The following is a 24,562-nucleotide window of genomic DNA, read 5'->3' as shown; positions in this document are numbered from 1 at the left end:
AAAGAGACGCCTGAGGGGGGACATGATTGAGACATACAAAATTATGCAGGGAAAGGACAGAGTGGCTAGGGAGATGCTCTTTACACTCTCACATAATACCAGAACCAGGGGACATCCACTAAAATTGAGTGTTGGGCGGGTTAGGACAGACAAAAGAAAATATTTCTTTACTCAGCGTGTGGTCGGTCTGTGGAACTCCTTGCCACAGGATGTGGTGCTGGCGTCTGGCCTAGACGCCTTTAAAAGGGGATTGGACAAGTTTCTGGAGGAAAAATCCATTATGGGGTACAAGCCATGATGTGTATGCGCAACCTCCTGATTTTAGAAATGGGTTATGTCAGAATGCCAGATGCAAGGGAGGGCACCAGGATGAGGTCTCTCCTTGGGGCATTTGGTGGGCCGCTGTGAGATACAGGAAGCTGGACTAGATGGGCCTATGGCCTGATCCAGTGGGGCTGTTCTTATGTTCTTATGCTAATGCCTTGCTAGTGGTCGAGACCATCCATATGACCATGGCAAAGGGGATATTCATAGGGCTGACCCCATCTGTCCTGCCTTTGAAGCTGAGCCACCCATCAAAAACGTTGAATCTTAAACCACCGGAAGCCCATATAAGGAAATGGCTGGTTGGAAACAGGGCATGGTTTCATTCTGGCTCTGACAACAGTTGCTTGTCCATTGCTAACTCCTGGAAGTGCACAGAAACTGTAGCAAAGCAAGTGCATCTCAAGGCAGGGTTCACTGTCTAAGCATACATTTTAAGATTTATTTTCACTTTCCCCTCTAGGTCTGTTTCTGTTGAATTGCATGTGCCTGCTTTTGTTTAAGTGCCCTTCTTCTGTTCCCCCTTTTATGTTTGCCTTTTAAGTAAACTTATGTTGTCTTTACATGTTACTGGCCCATTTCTTTTTGCCCAGAACAAAAAGCACTTCCTCCTCATCCCTGATAGCTGCTCATGGCTGGGGCTATTCAGTGCAAGTGTGAGGATAAAGTATTGGTGCTAGCCCGGTCAGTTAGCCTCCTGGATTGCTCCACTAATGACCAGCTTTTGTGCCAAAGTAACTCAAGAGGGAGGTGGGATGAGAGCGGGCACCCCAGTTTTACCCAGACTTGCAAGCCAATTCCTTTTCTGGTGGCAGTAGTGGTTTTACTTAAAAGGCATGCTGCGAAGGTCAAGTTCATTGGTTATATGCCTTGTTGCCGTCATAAGAACATAAGAACAGCCCCACTGGATCAGGCCATAGGCCCATCTAGTCCAGCTTCCTGTATCTCACAGCGGCCCACCAAATGCCCCAGGGAGCACACCAGATAACAAGAGACCTCATCCTGGTGCTCTCCCCTACATCTGGCATCCTGACTTAACCCATTCCTAAAATCAGGAGGTTGCGCATACACATCATGGCTTGTACCCCATAATGGATTTTTCCTCCAGAAACTCGTCCAATCCCCTTTTAAAGGCGTCTAGGCTAGACGCCAGCACCACATCCTGTGGCAAGGAGTTCCACAGACCGACCACACGCTGAGTAAAGAAATATTTTCTTTTGTCTGTCCTAACCCGCCCAACACTCAATTTTAGTGGATGTCCCCTGGTTCTGGTATTATGTGAGAGTGTAAAGAGCATCTCCCTATCCACTCTGTCCATCCCCTGCATAATTTTGTATGTCTCAATCATGTCCCCCCTCAAGCGTCTCTTTTCTAGGCTGAAGAGGCCCAAACGCCGTAGCCTTTCCTCATAAGGAAGGTGCCCCAGCCCCGTAATCATCTTAGTCGCTCTCTTTTGCACCTTTTCCATTTCCACTATGTCTTTTTTGAGATGCGGCGACCAGAACTGGACACAATACTCCAGGTGTGGCCTTACCATAGATTTGTACAACGGCATTATAATACTAACCGTTTTGTTCTCAATACCCTTCCTAATGATCCCAAGCATAGAATTGGCCTTCTTCACTGCCGCCGCACATTGGGTCGACACTTTCATCGACCTGTCCACCACCACCCCAAGATCTCTCTCCTGATCTGTCACAGACAGCTCAGAACCCATCAGCCTATATCTAAAGTTTTGATTTTTTGCCCCAATGTGCATGACTTTACACTTACTGACATTGAAGCGCATCTGCCATTTTGCTGCCCATTCTGCCAGTCTGGAGAGATCCTTCTGGAGCTCCTCACAATCACTTCTGGTCTTTACCACTCGGAAAAGTTTGGTGTCGTCTGCAAACTTTGCCACTTCACTGCTCAACCCTGTCTCCAGGTCATTTATGAAGAGGTTGAAAAGCACCGGTCCCAGGACAGATCCTTGGGGCACACCGCTTTTCACCTCTCTCCATTGTGAAAATTGCCCATTGACACCCACTCTCTGCTTCCTGGCCTCCAACCAGTTCTCAATCCACGAGAGGACCTGTCCTCTAATTCCCTGACTGTGGAGTTTTTTCAGTAGCCTTTGGTGAGGGACCGTGTCAAACGCCTTCTGAAAGTCCAGATATATAATGTCCACGGGTTCTCCCGCATCCACATGCCTGTTGACCTTTTCAAAGAATTCTATAAGGTTTGTGAGGCAAGACTTACCCTTACAGAAGCCATGCTGACTCTCCCTCAGCAAGGCCTGTTCGTCTATGTGTTTTGAGATCCTATCTTTGATAGGTCCCCACACCTCTGCCTGGTGGGCTGCAACAGCCACATCACACCCCCTCCACACCTTGGGAAGGGTATGAATATCCTTGCTGCTTTGAGGCAGGCAGTATTGAATCCGCTCCTAAAAAGTTCCTCCCCAGCCCCATAGGATCTATTACAATCAGTGGCGTAGCTAGAGGGGGTGCAAAGCACTAAGTTTTGCAGGGAGTCTCACTGCTCCATGCAAGCGCTTTCTCCCCCTCCCCTTCAGAGCCATTCCAGGCTCCCCCTGCCACTGGACACAGCATGCAACTTTTTGGCAATGGGATGGGGGAGGGGAGGAGGATAGGATTGAACCTGTAGTGCTTTCACTGTTCATTTTGTGCCCAAAAGGTTCTGAGAAAACAGCTCATCTTGCACACTGGCATCCACTGATCTCGGTATATATATGAAGCTGGTAGTAATGAATCAGAGTCCACAATGTCTTTATTATAATGTGAGAAAGTAACATGAGAAAATGCAGCTTCCAAATCTGGCTATCCCAAGGGCTAAAAGGTCAAAAGCAGACCTGCCAGGGACTGAACCTGGGACGGCTTCCATGCAAACTGAGCAGCAAACTGTGAGGGTGCAAGAGCGCAGCTGCTGACAAACCTGGAGGGCGACTCGAGGCAGCACTGGCTTCCACGTTGCAAGGGCAAAACCTGAACCACTCGTTGCTTTTATCACATGGTATTGCAGTTTGGTTTCTTGTACTCTCACCTCACTCTCACCTCACTTTGGGTGGCAGCCTGGACTGGGGTCACAACATCGAGGTAGCAGATATTTAACTCTTTGATGGTTCCATTTTCCTCCTGAAAACTGTGCCCATCAAGTGACTAGCTAACCTCAGAAGTGCTGCTAAGGCTTAAGTAGATATTTCAGGCACTGTTTTGGACACCATTTCCCCAGACTGAGCCACAGTACTGCGCAACTCTTGCACAAGAGTGGAAGGACCCAAACATCACTATACAGTGCATGTAAAATGGGATTTATTTATTTCCCACCTTTCCCATGCCGAAACAAATACGCAAGGCAGCTTACAAAGTTCAATATATGATCAAAACCAGACGCACCAAAAGCCAGGGGAGAGTTCTGAAGAGGAGCTCCCTGGGGGACAAATGGAAAGGAGTAGGCCACTGATTGAACCTAGGGCCTGCTACATACAAATTATGTGCACAAGCATTGAGCTTTAGCCCCTCCCCAAAAAACTGTGGCAAAAGAAAAGCTGAAGCACCATATCACTTTGCAAAGTGAAACAGATCTGGAGCCTTGAAGCCCTGTCTTCTTTTATGGGGGAAGCAGGGGGAAAGCTGACTTGTGGCTCCTCCACAAATATATATTTGGCGCCATCTAGTGGTAACCTGTAAAAGGTCTCCAAGTACTCTTCAAGCTTCAGCAAGTTCAATTGCTGCTGGAGCTGGTAGCCGGAATAACCCAAGGTATTATTAGCCTTAATACCCCAAGGTGTCATTAACCCTGAAGAGCATAGTCACTCTTGAGCAGTGCCATACAAAGAGGGTGGCCGTGGGGTCCCCAGCCCTGGGTGCCAGGCTGCAACAGGGTGTCCGTGAGGCCATCACAAGATGTTTAAATTTCTTTTTCAGGAAGAAAACTTATTTCTTTTAAAGTCATTTTTTCAATTGGTATGGTTATATATACAAAGTTATAAAGTGTGTGAGTGTGTGTGTAAGTATACACATATAAATATACAAACTTACAGTTTGTGTGTGTGTGTGTATTCAAAATTCAATAAAAGAAACTGTTCACTGTCTATTACTGAAAATAATTTGGTCGAAGGGTGGGTGCCAAAAATTTATGGGTCCCGGGTGCCACAGTGGCTCCCCCATTGGGTTTTAGCCCATGTCCCGCCATGCCCCATCTGACTGCGGTATACCCTGCAAGCAAGCTCTGCTTGTTACTGAAGGCAATTGTGCTGAGCCCCTGCACAGCCTTGGGGCCTGCAGGACAGGCTTCTCCAACCGAAGCAGGGGCTTCAGCAGCACAAGCCGTGTCTCTGCAATTCCTTCTGCCAGGCTCAGCTGTGGTGACTGCTGAAGTCACAGGTTGAGTGGCCCAACGGCAAGCTCTCCCTCCAACCGGAAGCCACAGACTTCTGCTCTGGAGTCCTTCTACTTCCCAGTTCTACAGACTCAACATTCCGGTGCAGTGGAATGGTGAGAAGGACCGTTGGGCAACTGCACTTCTGCTGAGGTTGAAAAGTGCAAGCAAAGGAACTGTAATGGATCCCAACACCTACCCCATAACCGCAGAGCGGCGGCCCCTGGTAAAGGTGCTGCGGGCCCTTGGAGCCTCTGTGGGAGCCCACCCATGGCCCTTCCTGCTGCTGCCCTTGTTGCTCTCGGGTGCACTGGGCTCCGGCTTTATCTATCTGAGCAGCTTCAATGCCTACGACATGGAGGGCCTGTACGCACCGATCAGGAACCCGGCCAAAGAGGATCGCCGCTTCATCCAGGCACACTTCCCGACCCGCGATGCTGAGCGTTTCTCGGCTCAGAGGCTGAGCACCAAAGGTGCCTTTGCCACCTTCCTGGCCGTTGCCACCGGAGACACGCTCCTCACCAGGGTGGCCTTCACCGAGCTGCTGGCACTGGACAAGGCAGTGCAAGGGCTCCGCACCCCTGAGCACACCTTCTCCCAGCTGTGTGCCCGCAGCCTTGGCACCTGCAGCAGCCCTAATCCGCTCCTCAGTGCCCTGCAGGGTGAGCCAGCACGTCTCGAGGTGCTGCTGCCCAACCTCACTTGGCCACTTGCCTTCCAGGGCCATGTGTTCCTGGCATCCTTTGTGGGGGGCGTTGTGCTGGGCCCCGGACGAGATAAGCAGGAGCGCCCCCTCCTGGCAGCCAAAGCACTGCGGCTCCTGTATTACCTGCAGGAGGACAATCCTTTGCAGCGCAAGGCCAGTGAGCTCTGGCTGAGAAACTTCCTGCAGCACATCCCCCATGTATTGGGCTCATTGAACTTCAAATCCATCAAGGTAAGGGGTGTCTGCTTTGGGTGTACAGATGCATCCTTGGTATTCACTGGTTTGGCATCCACTGATTTGACTCACCACTGATATGGGGGTCCACCTTTAAATGCCTTGTAACAAAAAGCAGCAAAATCCCATTTAAATAATTATAATTTCATTCCATTAGATTCCATTATTCACCCCACCTTGTGGCTGAATGTGGTATATCACGTCTACCAAGGCATTCTGGGGTGGCAAGAAACCTGGAAGTGGGTCTTTAAAGCTATTTTTCAAAGCTGATTTGGTATCAACTGATTTTTTTAATCTACTGGGGTTTCTGGAATGGAAGTGTGCTTGAGTGAGTGCTTTTCGGCCACAAAACGCCCGAGAAGTAAATGGTTAAATGCTCCCTGCCCTGCACTGACAGTCAGTGACCAATTTCTCTATAGAGATCATTGGCTCCTGCAGTTTTACTCTCAAAAACTGTAGTAGCTGAGGATCTCTATAGAGGTATCGGTCAGCTCCTCACTAGACCGTGACCCATGTAACTTCATGTCTAGCTTGTACCATAACCCATTGGCATGATGCTGCAATTCTCATATGAACAACGAAATGCATTTCTGTCAAGTCCTTTTTAAAAAATGAGTCACCTGTTTGTTGTATTTTTAGTTTTAATAAATATTTATAGTTCTTAGTTGAACTCAATCCTTTTTCTGGGCGGTTTCGAAGATCTGGATCACAGTGATCAATAAAAGTAATCTACTCACTTTCTCTTTGATCTTTTCACATTGCAGTATGTCATTTATAAGAACAAAAATGTTCTCACAGCGCAGTCCTAACTTGCGCTGGGAACTGGCAGGCCAGGAGGCCTGCACTGTATCCAGCGCAATATTGAGGCCAAAACCGGCTCATCTGGAGGCAAGGGGAAACTCTTCCCCTTACCCCAGGGTAAGCAACCACAATCCCAATGGGTCTCCTTGGACCTGCGCCACCTCCAGAGGTGACACAAGTCCGAGGAGAATGGAGCGATTTGGAGCCACTCTGCGCTGCTCAGGGAAGGGGGTTGGGATCCGGCATAACTGCTGGGTCCCAGTCCTGCCTCCCACTCCCCATCCACCCCCAGGACCACCTGCCCCCCCCAAAACCTCCTCCCAAAACCCCCCCAGGACCACCTGCCTCCCGCCCGCCTCCTCCCCACCCTTTGCAGTTAGGCTGGCGCAAATCCCTTGTGCCGGCATAACTGCCTCCAGGGTGGCGCACAAGTGCTTTATGGCACTTTTGCCGCAACTCCCAGATAGGATTGCGCCCTCAGTGTCTCAGCTGGTAGAACAATTCAAAGAAATTGGACAAGGGAATTTTGCAGTTCACTATGAAGCAGGGTTTAGAATTTGTGTGGAAAGAAAATATTACATTTTGGAATTATTAATTTATTAATTAATAAAATCAATGTATTAATTTTAAAATTAATTTTAAAATTAAAATTAATTTTTAGTTCTATTGGAAAAAAGTAGTGGATAATTTTTTGGTATTATGTATTAATATCAATCATTTATAACCTGTCGTTTAAAACTGATTGAAAAACATCAAGAGATAATGTTAAGTGAAAAATATATTGAGAGGTAAATGTTTAATACTCTTCCTTTCCTCACCCTGGCAGGTGGCTTATTTCACTTCACTCTCCAGACAGGAAATGTTTGAAAAAAGAACTAAGGAAGTACTTCCTTTGTTGTCCATCGTGTATTTTTTAACAGTATTCCTTTCAATTATATCATGTGCAAGGTAACTCTTGTTTCTTAATTTTGGAAGAGGGAGGGAAATCTTTAATTTTTTTTAGTTATATAACTTTTCCCACCAGAATAACAAACTGAGGGGAAAAAATTCACAGTTGCACTACTGTTAATAAAAACCAATCATATGCAAAATAGTATTTTAACTGCATCAGAATAATATAAAAACTGGTTAATAGCTGGTGTTTTCTGAAGCATAGAAATGTTTTCATTTAAGCACTTACAGCCCAATCCTGAGCTGCCCGTTGCGCAGGGCTGCTGCAGCGCCAAAAAATGGCTGCTGCGGTACCCAGCATGCACTGGGCAGCCTGTGGCAGCTCCTCTTGAGAAGGGGATTTTTGTCCCCTTCCCCTGTATAAGGGAAGTAGCCCTGCAATGGGGCTATTTGATTCTGTGGCAGCTCTTGAGCCCACATAGAATCGAGGAGTCCCAACACGGGGCTCCGGATCCCTCCCAACACCATGTTCCTTCCCCCCCTCCCTGGCGCGCAATGCGTCCCCCGTCTCCCCCCACACCCCCACTCACCTCTCTGCTGCCCGGCAGTTAGGGTAAGCCACCAGGCAGTGGACTACAGGCCCAGCACTGGTGCTGGCCCAGTATGGGTGTATGCCTGGGTAGGTCCAGGCCTGGGACTGTGGTATGTGTTGCAGGCGTGCCTTACAGCATGTTTGTGACACTGCACGCTGGAGGTAAGCCAGTGCGCCGGGCCCTGAAACGGGGCCTTAATCAGTAATGCTACGTTAAGCTGTACTATAAAGATTTGTTCTCATTGTCTATAAATAAATACCAGTAAATTCCAGTATAATAATAATTCCAGCCGCTGTGAGCAGTACCATCATGCATCAGTCTGGGTGTGATTTGCACATCAGGAGCTGTACACATGTGACCTTGTTCATAAAAAGGGCACAACGGATTGTAACACAGAGCAGGGAGATCACTCCACTGTCAGGGAGAGCATCAAGCAGTTGCCTGCCTGTTAGCTCACACTCTCTGCCTTCATGTACATCTGCCTATAATTCTGTTGTCATGCTATAGAGCAGTGATTTTCATCTTTCGGCACACTGGCAAGGTACTGAAATGGTCAAGGCACACCATCAGCTTTTTGACAATTGACAAGGCACACTGTGCTGTCAATGGGTGTTCACATCCCCCAATGATCCTGTTGATAAATGATCCTCTCCCACATTCCCACGGCACACCTGGGGACCATTGCCACGGCACTGAAAATAGCTGCTATAGAATCTTATCTGCTTATCCTAGTCTCAAAGAGTCACTGTCGATAGCCAAGAATGTCCAAACTAATTGTGTTAGAAACTAATCAGGTTTCTTAGGCCCATGGCAAAGGAAGAATGTTCCAGGTTCATTCAGAAGGACTGGGTGATGGGCAAGGATGTGATTGCAGGAGCCAGAAAGCATGGCCTTTTTTTGTCTGCAGGAATCTATTGCTGTTGTGACGGCAGATGGCATGGGTGTGGGGAACAATCATGGCACTCCTAAGTGGAACTTAGCAAGTGAACTGGAAGTGTTCCAACATGGATTATACTGTGGGCAAAATCGCTGTCTCACAGCTTTGTGGGATATGAAGGCCTCTTAGAGGATAAATGATGTATTGCTGAACCTTACCTAGGTGAGTGTTTCAGGTTAAAGAAGTAAGAGAGTGCAAGGCTAAGAGGATGTGCAGAACCAGGAAAGTGCACCACAGCTCCATAAGCCATGGGGAACATGGAGTCAGAAATGTGTCACGGCCTGAATTGCAGAGAGAGGCTGACCCACACATAGTTCAAGAACAAAGCTAGTACTTCATTCCATAGTTTCAGTGCCATAAGCCGCTTGTGGAACCTTCCATTGGTGAAAATAATTACCTTTCTAAATGTTGTGGCTGTTGGGAATATATTTAAACTGCATGAGCTGGGCTGCAGTATTCAGTTTTGTTCGTGGAGGGAGAGACTTGGCCTAGACTTAGCATGGAACTCTTTCATCTCTATTACAGGCAAGACTGTGTGCGGACAAAAGTGTGGGTTGCAGCATTTGGAGTCTTCTCAGCAGGGCTCTCCGTGCTCAGCAGCTTTGGACTATTGCTCTTTTGTGGTGTGCCATTTTTTTTCACAATTGCAATCACACCATTTCTTGTACTTGGTGAGTATGATCATAGTTCTCAGATGTGAAAATGTATCTCTGAGCTTTGGGTGGCGATATCAAAATAAGTGTTTGAGATGCCTCCCTTCCACCCTTAACTTTGATAATCGGGTCCCTTGATGCGCTCATCAACTCATGTAAGCCAAGAACAAATCATTGCTGTTATCTTTGCAATTATTTGCTAAAACTCAAAAAAGGAAAAGGAAAATCTTCCACTTGATTGAGTTACGAGTGGAAGAAAAGCAGTTAAATCCTTTCCCTCTCTGCTGATTTCACAGTGCCAATTACCCTGTACCAATCTGCTCTTCATTATGGAGGGGGGTACAATATGGGATGCCTGTATACTTTCCCCATGTGATGTATAGCAGCTCTGGGAGGGCACTGTTTGCATTCCAAATTTATTACAGGATAAGAGGGTTAATTCCCCCTCCCTTTGTTCTGGGTTACAAATCTAGATTGGTCTGGGAGCAGCTGCACGAGCCACTTCAAAAGATATCAGAAATGGGTCCTGCATCTTGAGGCCATCTCCAGTTGGGCCCTTACTTTCCAGCAAAACATATATACTGTCTTTTGCATTGTTATATATGCAGGTGGCTCTGACGTGCATGTCAGGGCTGCATTTCTTTTCAGGGCAGGTGTAGTTCTAGGTACTTGTGGGCTAAATGTATATATAGCCATGGATATATATATGTATATATAGGACATATATATAGGACAAATGTATAGGACATATATATAGGACATATAACTACTTGGATTAATTGTTTTAATCCCAACATTCTGTTGAAACAAGGCAACTAACCATCAGTGTAATTAAAATACACTTTTCAAAGACTACTTTAAAACAACAAAGCAGGGAGAGAATAGATGGCAACACAAACAATTTGATAGACACAAACAGAGCCAACAATGTCTGCCCCAATGAAAAGGTCTTCAAAAGATAGTGACGGTATAATGCAGAGGAAATCAGGTGGATCTCCTGGGGATGGGAGTTCCACAGTCTGGGTGTCACTACAGAGCAGGCTCTGTCACGTGTTCTTCCTAAACAAATGTCAGATAATGGTGGGACATGCAAGAAAGCCTCTCCAGTAGACCTTAAAGAACAGGCAGGATCATATGAGAGGAGACAGACCTCTCAGAATTCTTCTCCCAGCCTGATCCTGGAAACGTCCTTTGCTGCAGGCTACTGTGTAGCATTTTATCTAAGGACCTGTCCTTATGATCTGCCTGTGTTAGCACTCTTCAGCGATGGATCTCTCTCACATTTATGTTGGGTGGAGGAAGCAGAATCATACCCACTCACTGTGGCCAAGCCCCTTCAGCATTTGTCTGCAAGAGGTGGAATGCTAATCAGCATTCCAAATCAGGGGTGTCCAAAGTTTTTGGCAGGAGGGCCACATCATCTCTCTGACACTGTGTCGGGGGCCGTGGAAAAAAAGAATTAATTTACATTAAAAATTTGAATACATTTACATGAATATACATAAATGAATATATTAAAGATTAACTTATATGAATGAATGAAGGTCTTGCAATAGCTCAAGACCTATAAAAGGCCTTGCACAAAGCAAGGCTGGTCTTTCCTTTGCTGCCGCTACTGCATCACAGACATGAAACAGCAAGCAGTGGAGGGAGCCCTCATCCCATAGCTCACGCGAGAGGTCAAACAGTCGCTCTCATGCCGAGAGCAGTTGTGTTGGGCCAGTGTGGGCTCCAACAAATCTTCAGAGGGCCAGAGGCTCACTGGAGACTGGGGCTCCCTGACGGCCACATTGAGATGCCTCGAGGGGTACATGTGGCCCCAGGGCTGGGGTTTGGGCACCCCTGTTCCAAATGGTATGTTCAAATATTCAGCTCTGCCCTTGCAAACAAATGCAAAATTTGTGCCCAGCTGTCATGGCTAGGAGGCACGATCCTGCTCCACATTGCTCCACGTGTCCTTCTCCAGATCTTACTCCATATGTCCACCAGTGTTGTGTGGTGAGGTCCAGGCCCAGGGAGGCACAGCTAGATGAATGCACACACTCTCTCTCTTTCTCTCCAGGGGCAGTCTTAGAAGCTATGGGACCCAATGCATGTTGGGTCATTTTTGCATGTTCCCCCTGCAGGCCCCCCCTACTCACCAGGATAAGTGGCGGCAGTGAGGCACCTGGCACCAGCTGCTTGGGGTGGGGAATTTAAACCACTTGGACCCAGGGTGAGCAGATGGGAGGGCTGTCCTGAGGCAATGCTCTGTTCACTGTGCTCTCCTCATATCGTCTCAGCATGGAATATTCCATACTGGAGCAGCAACTACAGAGTGAGGTGCTGGCTGCAGCTGTGCCTGCTCCGCTCCCTGCTCCAGTGTGGGGCCCCTCCAGAAACAGGGCCCAAATTAGACAAATTGTCCTAAGGCTGGCTGCACTTGCCCCTTAAACTCAGTGTCTTTCATTCCCTTCCTTGGAAAAAAAATCACGCACACTCTCTCTCCCCCACATAAATCAAAAAGTTCACCTCACTTTCCCCCACTTGGAGCTAGGGAAAGCTCAGCAGCACACCCCCTGAGGCAACTGAAAAGCTGCCTCTCCTGGCGCTTTAGATGTAAGGGTAAGTCTTGCCTCACGAACCTTATAGAATTCTTTGAAAAGGTCAACAGGCATGTGGATGTGGGAGAACCCGTGGACATTATATATCTGGACTTTCAGAAGGCGTTTGACACGGTCCCTCACCAAAGGCTACTGAAAAAACTCCACAGTCAGGGAATTAGAGGACAGGTCCTCTCGTGGATTGAGAACTGGTTGGAGGCCAGGAAGCAGAGAGTGGGTGTCAATGGGCAATTCTCACAATGGAGAGAGGTGAAAAGCGGTGTGCCCCAAGGATCTGTCCTGGGACCGGTGCTTTCCAACCTCTTCATAAATGACCTGGAGACAGGGTTGAGCAGAGAAGTGGCTAAGTTTGCAGACGACACCAAACTTTTACAAGTGGTAAAGACCAGAAGTGATTGTGAGGAGCGCCAGAAGGATCTCTCCAGACTGGCAAAATGGGCAGCAAAATGGCAGATGCGCTTCAATGTCAGTAAGTGTAAAGTCATGCACATTGGGGCAAAAAATCAAAACTTTAGATATAGGCTGCTGGCTTCTGAGCTGTCTGTGACAGATCAGGAGAGAGATCTTGGGGTGGTGGTGGACAGGTTGATGACAGTGTCGACCCAATGTGCGGCGGCAGTGAAGAAGGCCAATTCTATGCTTGGGATCATTAGGAAAGGTATTGAGAACAAAACGGTTAATATTATAATGCCGTTGTACAAATCTATGGTAAGGCCACACCTGGAGTATTGTGTCCAGTTCTGGTCGCCGCATCTCAAAAAAGACATAGTGGAAATGGAAAAGGTGCAAAAGAGAGCGACTAAGATGATTACGGGGCTGGGGCACCTTCCTTATGAGGAAAGGCTACAGCGTTTGGGCCTCTTCAGCCTAGAAAAGAGGCACCTGAGGGGGGACATGATTGAGACATAAAAAATTATGCAGGGGATGGACAGAGTGGATAGGGAGATGCTCTTTACACTCTCACATAACACCAGAACCAGGGGACATCCACTAAAATTGAGTGTTGGGAGAGTTAGAACAGACAAAAGAAAATATTTCTTTACTCAGCGTGTGGTTGGTCTGTGGAACTCTTTGCCACAGGATGTGGTGATGGCGACTGGCCTGAACGCCTTTAAAAGGGGATTGGACAAGTTTCTGGAGGAAAAATCCATTACGGGTTACAAGCCCTGATGTGTATGCGCAACCTCCTGATTTTAGAAATGGGCTATGCCAGATGCAAGGGAGGGCACCAGGATGAGGTCTCTTGTTATCTGGTGTGCTCCCTGGGGCATTTGGTGGGCCGCTGTGAGATACAGGAAGCTGGACTAGATGGGCCTATGGCCTGATCCAGTGGGGCTGTTTTCATGGCTTTCTTTAACAGAACAGAGGCAGCTCTTCCTCCTGCCTTTAAAAAAAAAAAAAATGGAAGCCAGCTATGATTACAGCCTAACCTGCTGGAGGCAACTCTGCTTGCTGCCTCCCCAGAGATTGCTGCCACAGGGCCAAATCCTATCTAATTTTCCAGTGCCATTGCTCCTGTGCCTTGTAATGGGGAGGCAGTCGCAGAAGCCTCCTCAAGGTATGGGAACATGCATTCTCTTACCTCAGGGCTGTATCGCAGCTGCACCAGTGCTGGAAAGTTGGATAGGATTGGGCCCACAGGCACCCTGTCTGTTTTTCATTGGAAGCCAGACATGATGGATGGCAGCTAATTGGCAACTGGCTCCTTCCTTATGTATTGTAATGGGCATGTCTGTGCTCTGCTTAACTCACTGACAGCCCAATCCTATCCACACTTTCCTGGGAGTAAGCCCCATTGACTCTAATGGGACTTACTTCTGAGTAGACATGCATAGGATTGGGCTCTGACTGTGCTGGAGAAGAAAGGAGCAGCAGGGAAAGGCAAGGAATTTTTTCTTTTACTTGTTGGGCCCTTGTGCTTTTTTTTTTTTAAAAAAAAAAAAAAAAACTTTAGATCTGGTGAGTCTCTGCCTCCCATGATGTCACTGATGTCCATTGAATTGGGGGGGGGGGGCGACATTTTGTGAACAGGGCTATTGTTGTGGGTAAGCATTCTGCATTTTGGAAAGTGTGTCATTATCTTGGAAGGTTCTGCCCCAGCTGTTGGATGAACAGGACAACTGTTCATTTTTGTAAGCCTGCTAGGAGCGTCCCAAGTCAGGGAGTTCTTGTGTAAACTGTATAGGAGCAGAAAAAGAGGAATCTTCTTTAAACCCTATTTCCACAGGAGTCATATATGTATGCAGTACAGTATGCAGTATGCAGTCTGCCAACAAACTAGTGTGTCAGTTCTGTATTCAGATCAAACTCTAATCAGAGAAAGAAACCACTACTGTCCCTGGTTTGTATGTGACTCACATTGGCCAGGCGGAACCAGACCAGTAGGCGAGTTGTAAACAGTTCTCAATTGGCATAGAGAAGTTGAGATATTCATGTTATAAAATTGATGTGGGAAACAGAATGAGCACAAGGAAGCAATATGATGATCCTGATTATCACTGCAACTGGAAGGTGTAGTATAGTACTACCCAAGCTTTGAAGTTCTAGGACCCCCTATTCAGGTGTCGTTGTGTGCCTCTCTGAAGTGGACTGAGGCACACTTGCTTATTCATGAGTAAACACACACTTGCAGCTCAGTTTCACTTGTTAGGTATCAACTTTTCAGTTTCATGACCCACAATCAGGTTACAACCCACTGGTGGGTCCCCAACTGACAGTTTGGGAAACACTAGTATATTATAATGAAAACATTTCAACACTGTATATTAGGATAAATCCATTTTCTTGCTTAGTCACATTGGACCTTGACTTCTGACTGACAGATAACCCCCAGCCTAACGTCTCACAATCACCTTCCTCAGACCTTGGACACCAGTAGGCTTCTGAACTGTTCTGGCTGTAAACCTTACAGAACTAACCACTACAAACTTAGTAAATATGCTGAATGAATTTTTTTAATGATGACAAATATGGTATCGCCTCTGAAGAGGTGGCTCTCCTTTTAATCATTCTGTGGAAAACGTTGAAGAAAAGTTTGTAAAAGTTCGTGAAGTGTACACTAAAACCTGCTTTTGGTACACTGAATCTAAACCTGCCAGTTCATTTCTCTTCCTAAGGTAGTGATTATTCATTACAAAACAAGTCTCTCTGTTGTATCTTTCCCTTTTCCACCCAGTATGTGGTACTGATGCATTCTCTTTTTGTCATTCTTCAGCGCTTAGTGTTCATCACGTGTTCATCCTGGTGTCCTGCTGGCAGCAGACTAAAGTGAAGGAGAGCGTTAAAGATCGCATGGCTGACACCTACGCAGAGGCGGTTGTGTCAGTTACCATCACCATTCTTACCTGTGTTTTCTCTTTCTTCACTGCAGTTAGAGAGTCCTTCCAATCTGATCTATCATTTTGCATTTATACAGGCACAGCCTTCCTCTTCTGCTACCTCTACAACTTGACATTCTTAGGGGCTATTCTTGCTCTAAATGGTAGAAGAGAAGAAAGCAACAGACACTGGCTCACGTTCATGAAAGTTGAAACTGAGCCTCAAGATTCTCGTGGTCGTGTGTATAACAGGTGTTGCATTGGAGGCTCTTTCGATGAGGCCACTGGAGCAGAAATTGAACACCCCATGAATGTATTCTTTAGAAAGCATTATGGCCCTTTCCTTATGCATTCCTGGAGTAAAGTTGTGGTGGTTGTCCTGTATCTGCTGTACCTGGGTAGTAGTATTTATGGGATCGTTTATGGACTCATTCAAGATATAGAACATCAAAGTCCATCTTATAATTCTGATTTTATTCAGTATTATGATTGGGAAGAAGAATATTTTTCAGAGTATGGTCCAAGGATTATGGTTGTTGTAACCAAAAGTATAGAATACTGGGATCCATCTGTTCGTGTAGATCTTGAAAAGTGTATGGAGTCACTAGAAAACTCACCGCGTGTGGACAAGGAATTATCAGAGTCATGGTTGAAAAGTTATGGATCTGTTGCTTTACACACATATCTAAACATGAACAACAAGAATGTTTTCATTAGTAATTTAACTATTCTGTTCAACACAGCTCCAGAATCTCAATGGGATGTTAATTTTAGTGCCACAGAAATATCAACATCACGGTTTTACATACAGACGGTCAATGTTACAACTGTAGCTGATAAGAGAAACCTCTTGAGGCAACTGAGACGCCGTGCTAGAAATTGTAAGATGCCAGTAATAGTTTATCATCCAGCATTTATATACTCGGCTTGGAGCGAAGTTGTAACTGATGCCAGAGAAGCAACATTTTGGGCTTTTGTCATTTTAAATATTTGTGTGTTGCTCATTCCCAGTCCTTGGTCCACCATGTTGCTCCTTTTAGCTGCTCTGTCTATTGCTTTTGGTTTATCTGGTTACATGCACTATTGGGGTGTCGGTCTATATCCCTTAAATGTAATCTTCTTTATTATTACCTTAGAGTTTTCAGTAAACTTCTGTGGTTGTATTGCTTATGGCTTTTTGGCAAGTCAGGAGCCTGAAGTGAATGACAAGGTAGTGGATGTTCTATACCACTTTGGTTATCCTGTTGCGCAGGGAGCTGTTTCCACCATTTTGGGAGTGGTTGTGCTGTCTGGGGCAACTGGTTACATCTTCAGAACCTATTTCAAGGTACTATTTCTGGTTATCTTGCTTGCGGCTGTTCATGGACTGGTATTTACTCCTGTGTTTTTAACATTCTGTGGTTGTTGTTTTCGTTCGGGAAACAGGAAGTGTCTTTGTTGCTGAGAAGAGCTTTCTGAAACTATCTCCAGTCAATGTAGTCAATCCTCAGTTACTTGCACTTCAAGAAAATCCTTCTTCATCCTGGCAAGGTCCAGATTGTGTGAAAAGTCTGCCTTAATATTCTATACTAGTTTATATACCATAGCCAGTTTACGTTACAGAACACATTAAAAGTAAATGTGCCCCTATATATAGAATAGCTCTTTAGAATGTATCCTTTAGTACACATTAAAATATTCCAAAAGCAGTACATTCCTGTTTTGATCCACATGTTATGCATTTGCTCATGGTGTATATAATGCAAAATGGTGCGCTGGCAGTTCACAAAATTCTGTAAGGATTGCCTCTAATCTTAGGGGGCGCATCAAGCTATTGCAAAAAGTGACGTCTTTGCTACTTTTAGAGATGGGGTGATATCTTGAAAAAGCAGGGTAGGGGTTCAGAAAGGGAACCCATTCAACAAAACAATCAATTTCAAGTCAACTGTTGGAGAAAGGACTGTGGCTTCAATCTGTGGCCTCTGCCAGACTCAGACCGAGCTCTAGAGCTCTAAACATGTAAATTCCGGATTCACGGAGAAACCGGAAATGATTCTTTAATGCCTTATAAGGCATTAGGAAGCCCAGGAAAGCCCTTGATTGTTTCCCTAGACCTCCTAATGCCTTATAAGGCATTAAAAATGTCACTTCTGTTTTCTCCATGAAACCGGATGTCACGTGGTTTGAGCTCTAGAGCTCAGTCTGAGCCTGGCAGAGGCTGTGGACAGACGTCTGCGGTTTCTGCTGGGCTCCAGATGTGGGGGCAGGCGGTCACCTGTGTCTGTGATTTCAGGTAACCACATGGGGTTCTGGAACAGAACCACTGCAGATATGGGGGCACGCCTGTATAGATCATGGTCTAGTGCTGAGCTTGCTAAATCTGTGGGTGCAATCTTATGTATGGTTGGGAATAAGTTCCACTAAAGTTAGTTCCACCAACTAAACTTGCTTATTGAGTAAATTACTCTTATTGAGTAAATATACATTGGATTGGGCTGCAAAGTAACTTGGTGGTGTGATGGCAGAGGCTTTAGGGCACAATCCTATCCCCCCCTAGAGCACCCCCTAGAGCACTCTGCCAGAGCAAGCCATCACAAAAGTACTGTAAAGCACTTTGTGACAACGTGTCTGTTTGCAGTGCCAGTGGGAAGGCCAGAGCCCTCCCACTGGTGCCAGTGGAAGGAGCAATGCCCACTGAAGCTAGGAAGTTCTCTGCTGTGCAGGGGTGGTAGAAGGGTGAAGCAGGGCAGTGAGGGAGTGTAATGGGGTGGGGGAGGGCTGTGACAGGGCATGGGTGGATCAGGCCCAAGAGGAGGTAGGATTGGTGGTGCCAGTGCATGCCATATGCTATCCCCCTTCCTGGGCCTGATCCACCAACATGGGTCAATGCGGACCTGGACCAGCGATATCCATAAAGGCAGCTGGGGCATTCTCTGGGACAAGGGAACAAATGTCCCCTTAATCCAGAGGTTCTCAAACTGGGGCGTCCTAACACCCCAACCAGAAAGCCCTGGCCCTTAAGGGGTGTGGAGGGGAGGAGGCAGCGACGTGATCGCCAGGATCACGTTGCTGTGAAGTGGAGCAGGGCTTTGGCTGGATTTACCAGAGCTTCCTGCAGCCTTCAGGGGGTGCGGGGAGCCTGGCACCAGCCTCCGCAGGTCCCCCCAAAGCACGCTGTATTTGAAAATATTGATAACGATCCACTTCCAGTTTCGCAATTGCAAACCAGAAGTGGGTTGCAATCAATATTTTCAATGTCAGCGCGCTTCCGGGGGGGGCCTGCAGAGGCTGGTGCCAGGCTCCCCACACCCCCAAGAGGTTGAACGAGGCTCTGATAAGTTCAGGCAAGCCCCTGCACCCCTTCACGGCGTTGCAATCTTGGCTCTCGTGTCACTGCCTCCTCACCTTCCCCGCAAGGACTTACTGCAGGGCTCAAAGTCCCTTGGAGTTTGAGATCCTCTGCCTTAATCCAAGGAGACCTTCTACCTGCTAACGTGTTCCACCAGCAGAGCTGGCAGATAGGATTGGGTCATTATTTATTTATTTATTGATTTGATTTGATTTGATTTGATTTGATTTCTATACCGCTTTTCTAAAAATCCAAAGCGGTATACAACAGACAAAACATAAAGATTAAACATTAAAATCAATTAAAATAAAACCATAAAAACCATTAAAACAATTTAAAAGATAACAATAAAAGAGCAGATTTAAATGTCAGCAGCATAAAAGTGTACAAGGGGTCCCTAAGGAATGTCTTCCTCCCCAAAGGCCAGGCCAAGCAGATGGGTCTTCAAACCCTGCCGAAAACCATATACTGAGGAGGCTTCCACGACATCTGTGGCAGCTGATTCCAGAGGTGTGGTGCCACAACCAAGAAGCCCTACACCTCACAGCTATCCCCCTGGCTTCAGATGGTGAAGGTACCCTAAGAAGGGCCTGTCGCGACCATAGGGGGTAGGAGGGTTCTTGGTTTTTTGAACCTTAAAACCTTCAAGGCCCCTTGCCCGGTAGTACTGCCACCACCCTGAACGTGCCAGTGCCTCAGTCCAGGGGTCACTGAGACCCTCTAGACTTAATACTATCCCTTGCAGGCACTGAGCTCTTTCTCAATAAAGCCTCAACCCTCAAGGTACTAGACCTCAACGAGTACTTGGTAGCTTGCTGAACGGCTAGCCAGGATTCTGAACCTTCGTTCCCAACAGACAATAAAACAACTTAGTAAAAGATATTTTAGTTTATTAAGTGCATAAGGTTACACACTCTACGATAAGGCAGCAAATGCTAGAGGCTTAAACATCTAGGAAACATATCAGCAATAAAATAATAATAAAGCTAGCTGGTTATCTCTATTAACTCTTAACTCTCCTGGGTCAGTTACCCTTTGTAGATCTCTTAGCTCCAGCGCTACCTATGGGGCCAGGTGCCCATGGTGGACAATGGAGCTTACACGCGTGCAGGACGTCACACCCAACTCCAAGAGGGAACGAAAACACACCCCCTGAGCACTCATTATTATACCTCTTATGCTCTTATGTCTCAAAAAAGACATAGTGGAAATGGAAAAGGTGCAAAAGAGAGCGACTAAGATGATTACGGGGCTGGGGCACCTTCCTTATGAGGAAAGGCTACGGCGTTTGGGCCTCTTCAGCCTAGAAAAGAGACGCTTGAGGGGGGACATGATTGAGACATACAAAATTATGCAGGGGATGGACAGAGTGGATAGGGAGATGCTCTTTACACTCTCACATAATACCAGAACCAGGGGACATCCACTAAAATTGAGTGTTGGGCGGGTTAGGACAGACAAAAGAAAATATTTCTTTACTCAGCGCGTGATCGGTCTGTGGAACTCCTTGCCACAGGATGTGGTGCTGGCATCTAGCCTAGACGCCTTTAAAAGGGGATTGGACGAGTTTCTGGAGGAAAAATCCATTATGGGGTACAAGCCATGATTTGTATGCGCAACCTCCTGATTTTAGGAATGGGTTAAGTCAGAATGCCAGATGTAGGGGAGAGCACCAGGATGAGGTCTCTTGTTATCTGGTGTGCTCCCTGGGGCATTTGGTGGGCCGCTGTGAGATACAGGAAGCTGGACTAGATGGGCCTATGGCCTGATCCAGTGGGGCTGTTCTTATGTTCTTATGTTAATAGTACTGAGGTGACTTCACAATTATTAGACTGTCCAATCAGAACCCTTGATGAACAGAACCTTCTCAAAGTTGGCCTGGTTTCTAACCCCTCATAGTTCTTACCCCTCCCAACTGAAGATCCACAGCTGCATTCAATCACCCTTGCTAAGGAGACTCTCTATCTGCTAAGGTGCCAAACACTCCAAATAGTCATAATTCCTGTTATCTGTCCTTCCTGGCCATCAAAGGAGAGACAACACATTCCTTCCTCTTGTTTATTTACCCACATTCCAGCAGCTGGGAACTGCTAGCAACTTCTCAGTTACACTTCCTTAGTTTGGTTCAGGCTTCTCATGCCAACTTAGGCCTAACATGGACTTATTCATGACAGGGCCCTCTCTGATGACTGCAAGGGACATGCAGGAATATATGGGGGGAGGTGGTCCTTGAGATATCCCAGTCCTATGCCATATAGGGCTTTAAAGGTCATCACCAACACCTTGAATTAGGCTGGGAGAGAAATGGGCAGCCAGTGTAGCTGCCGGAGCAACGGCACAGCAGATTCCACACACCAAGACCCAGTGACCAACTGAGCTGCCGCATTCTGCACCAAATGCAACTTCTGAACCATTTTAGGGGTAGTCCCACATAGAGTGCATTACAGTAGTCTAGCTGAGATGTCACTGGGGCATGGACCACTGTCGCTAGATCTGACCGACACTGGTACGGTTGCAGCCAGCGCACCAGCTGAAGCTGGGCAAAAGCTCCCCTGGGCACAGATGCCACCTGAGCATCCAGGGACAGCTGCATGTCCAGGAGGACTTCCAGGTTGTGAACCTGCTCTTTCAGAGGGAGTGCTACCCCATCCAGAGCAAGTTGTAGGTCTAATACCTGTGTAGTCGCTTTCTAGATCAGGGGGACCTCTACCTTGTCTGGATTTAATTTCAGTTTATGAGCCCTCATCCAGGCCCCGACTGCTTCCAGACAGAGCCCCAGAACTTCAACAGGCCCCTGGGAACTTGGTGGAAAAGAGAGGTAGAGCTTGGTGTAATCTGCATAATGGTGGCACTCCAATTCCAAATCCCCTGATGACCTCTCCCAGGGGCTTCGTGTAGATGTTAAACAACATGGGAACAAGATAGATCCCGGTGGCACCCTGCAAGTCAGTGGCCAGGGAGCCAAACAGGTGTCCCCCAGCCTCACCATCTGGGTCCGATATGTCAGGAAGGAGCAGAACCATTGCAAGACAGTGCCTCCAAGCCCCAACCTGATCAAGGCAGTCCAGAAGGACATCATGGTCGATGGTGTCAAAGGCGGCTGAAAAGTCCAGCAGGACCAACAGGGATGCACTCTCCTGACTAGTCCCTGGTGCAGGTCATCAACCAAGGCAACCAAGGCCATCTCCATCCCATGGCCCAACCTGAGACCAGACTAAAAGGGGTCCAGATAATCCGGATAATACATGTATTTAGTACCTGTAAGAACAATAGAAACACGATAATAAGTAGAAATATAATTAAATAAAATAAACATTGTTAAACAGGGTGAATTTTACTGTAATGTCATCTACCTGTTATGTTTAATTGAAGAGTTCATTTTGCTATGGTTGGGATCATTTTTACATGCATGGTCAATATTTAATGTTTATTTAATATAGGGTATTCAGGAGACATACATTTAAATGTGTGTACTTGGTGTTAGATGCAAAGGATCAGACCAATAATGTTGGCTAGTAACAAGACTGATGGCAAGAAGCCAGGAAGTCCACACTTTTCACAATGTACTTTGCACAATGTAATCATGCCCCCCATGATTGAGCTCATTGTTCCACATTTGAAAGGAGACCTGTTTACTCCTTACATGGAAATGGAGTTTTCGTGCCTCCAAAAGATGGGTGAAGCTTCCCAGCTCCAAATCCTGCAGGAACAGCATGTTTGATGTCTTGTAACCTGAACAGCCTCCCTGGAAAAAACTTTTGTAAAGCAAAGGAAAGTTTTCACTCCTACAGCAGCTCTCACCAATCCCATAACTGAGTTCCAGTCTCGGAACAAATGGACATCAAACTACCTACTGCACTCTCAGCTGGGCAGGTAAACCAAGGAAGAACCCAGCTGGGGTCATTGACTAGCAATAGAGGACTTCTTGATTGAGTTACCCCCACCAAAGCTCCACCCATGGACTGTATGGAGTAAACATCTAATATTTGGCTGTAGAACAGGGCAATCCAAACCCCAACCCGCAGCCTGGATCCAGAGTTTGGAACACCCCCCCCCCCGAGCGGAGCTTACCGTTCCACTATGGTGGAGTGTTTCTTTCTAGGTGATCTTGGCACAGGGAGTCTCTGGGAAGTTGCGTCTGTCTGGGCATCCTGTTGCACAGCCTTCTGGGACTCTGGCAATAGATGTGACTGCCCAGAGCATTCCTGTATGCAAGGTCTTAGAAAAAAGATTGCTTTTGATCACTTTCATCATCTCACTGGGTGAGCACTCCCCCATGGAGCACCAGAGAGGGAAGAGAATGGATCGCCTGTTGCCGCAGCCAGTGACAAAAGCAGCAACCCAGAAATCATCTCTAGAAATAATAAATATAATAAATCATTAATAAATCTTCTCTAATTATTACAATTCTGATAGTATTTTTTGTGTGCAGGAGGTGGGGGGGGTTGCATGTTTTTCCTGATCTTTCCCATTTTTGCCTCAGTGGTCTGTGGGCATCTGAAGGTTGGTAACCACTGCTCTAGAGCCTAATGTGTTTTGTTTCACTGGTTGTTCACCCCTGGCTTGCTAGCCTCTGTGGATTCTTAACCCCAGTTCTGACTTCCATCTGAGCACGACCATTTCAACCAGCACCCACGATCATCACTCCCAAATCCCTTCCAGAAAGGCAACCTGGCTCTCTTGCCCTGCTCCCTTCAGGCTACTGCCTCACTGTATTCTAAAGGCTTGCTTCATAGCCCTTTGTCTTTGAGACCTCTCTTCAAATTAAATACTCCGGTGGCTGACTTCCTTGTCGATACACTCCTAGCAACATAGTGCTCTTCCACCTTGCAGAAAAGGAAAGGTGACCTTGGTTTGTGGTGCAGCCTTGCCAAACACCCATCAAGCAAAGTCAAATTCACCACATCTCAGTATTTGTTTTTTCTCTTCTTTTCTGCAAGTACTGTGTAGCTGGGGGAGTGCGTGCGTGTCTGAGACGTTTCTAATTCTTGTACCCAGTGGTTCTCAAACTGTCAGGGAGTTTGAGAATGGCTCAAAATCTTTGTGGGGGCATCCTCTAGTGCCAAGCACTCAGTCCCTTCTCATCCGCCCACTTTTCCTGTTGGTTGGAACATGCAGCTTAATGGGGAAAGCCTTGGCAGTTCTAATCTGCTGCCATTAGCCCAGGATATCCGTTTGCCAGAAGGGTTCTCTGAGCAAAAACCCTCCTCTAGAATAGGTTGTGACCTTGATGGGTCTCTATTGAGCACTCTTACAGTAGCGCCTGCAGAGTGAAGAGTCTGACAATTCAACACAAACATAAGAACATAAGAAGAGCCCTCCTGGATTAGGCCAAGGGCCCATCTAGTCCAGCTTCCTGTAACTCACAGTGACCCACCAGATGCCTTAGCTGCACACAAGACCACAAGATACTTGCTTCTCACTGCCATTCCCCTGCACCTGGCATTCTATTTACCCTCACACCCCCCAGTGAAGACACCAGATTGCACTTGAGTTTAACTTGTGCTACTTTATTAAACGCAGTGACCAAACCTACCCAATATACCTTCCCTCCCTCACCAGTATGGGGTAGGCAAAAAACTGCCATCCACGGCCAATTCGGATGACAGAAAAAAAATTCCTACCCTGCCCTCATAATGAGTGACCAGCTAATCTCATACTGTACATACCCGTCATGGCTTGTAACCTGTGATGGAGTTTTCCTCCAGAAATCTGTTCAATCCTGTTTAAAAGGCATCTAGGCTAGATGCCATCACCACATTCTCTGGCAAGAAGTTCCACAGACTAATTAC

General features: G+C 46.7%; 1 protein-coding gene across 1 annotated transcript; it reads left to right on the top strand.

The window, feature by feature from the left end:
* The first annotated feature begins 4,888 nt into the window (after positions 1-4,888).
* On the top strand, positions 4,889-21,874 carry LOC136651317 (patched domain-containing protein 3-like). Its single transcript, XM_066627593.1, has 5 exons — positions 4,889-5,644; positions 7,275-7,396; positions 9,395-9,540; positions 15,340-16,842; positions 21,669-21,874. Exons 1-5 carry the CDS (start codon positions 4,889-4,891, stop codon positions 21,872-21,874), a joined length of 2,733 nt encoding a protein of 910 aa, XP_066483690.1.
* The last annotated feature ends 2,688 nt before the right edge of the window (positions 21,875-24,562 follow it).

Source organism: Tiliqua scincoides, chromosome 5 (assembly GCF_035046505.1).
Source record: "Tiliqua scincoides isolate rTilSci1 chromosome 5, rTilSci1.hap2, whole genome shotgun sequence".
In the NCBI taxonomy this organism is placed as follows: Eukaryota; Metazoa; Chordata; class Lepidosauria; order Squamata; family Scincidae; genus Tiliqua; species Tiliqua scincoides.
This window is presented reverse-complemented; position numbering and strand designations above follow the sequence as displayed.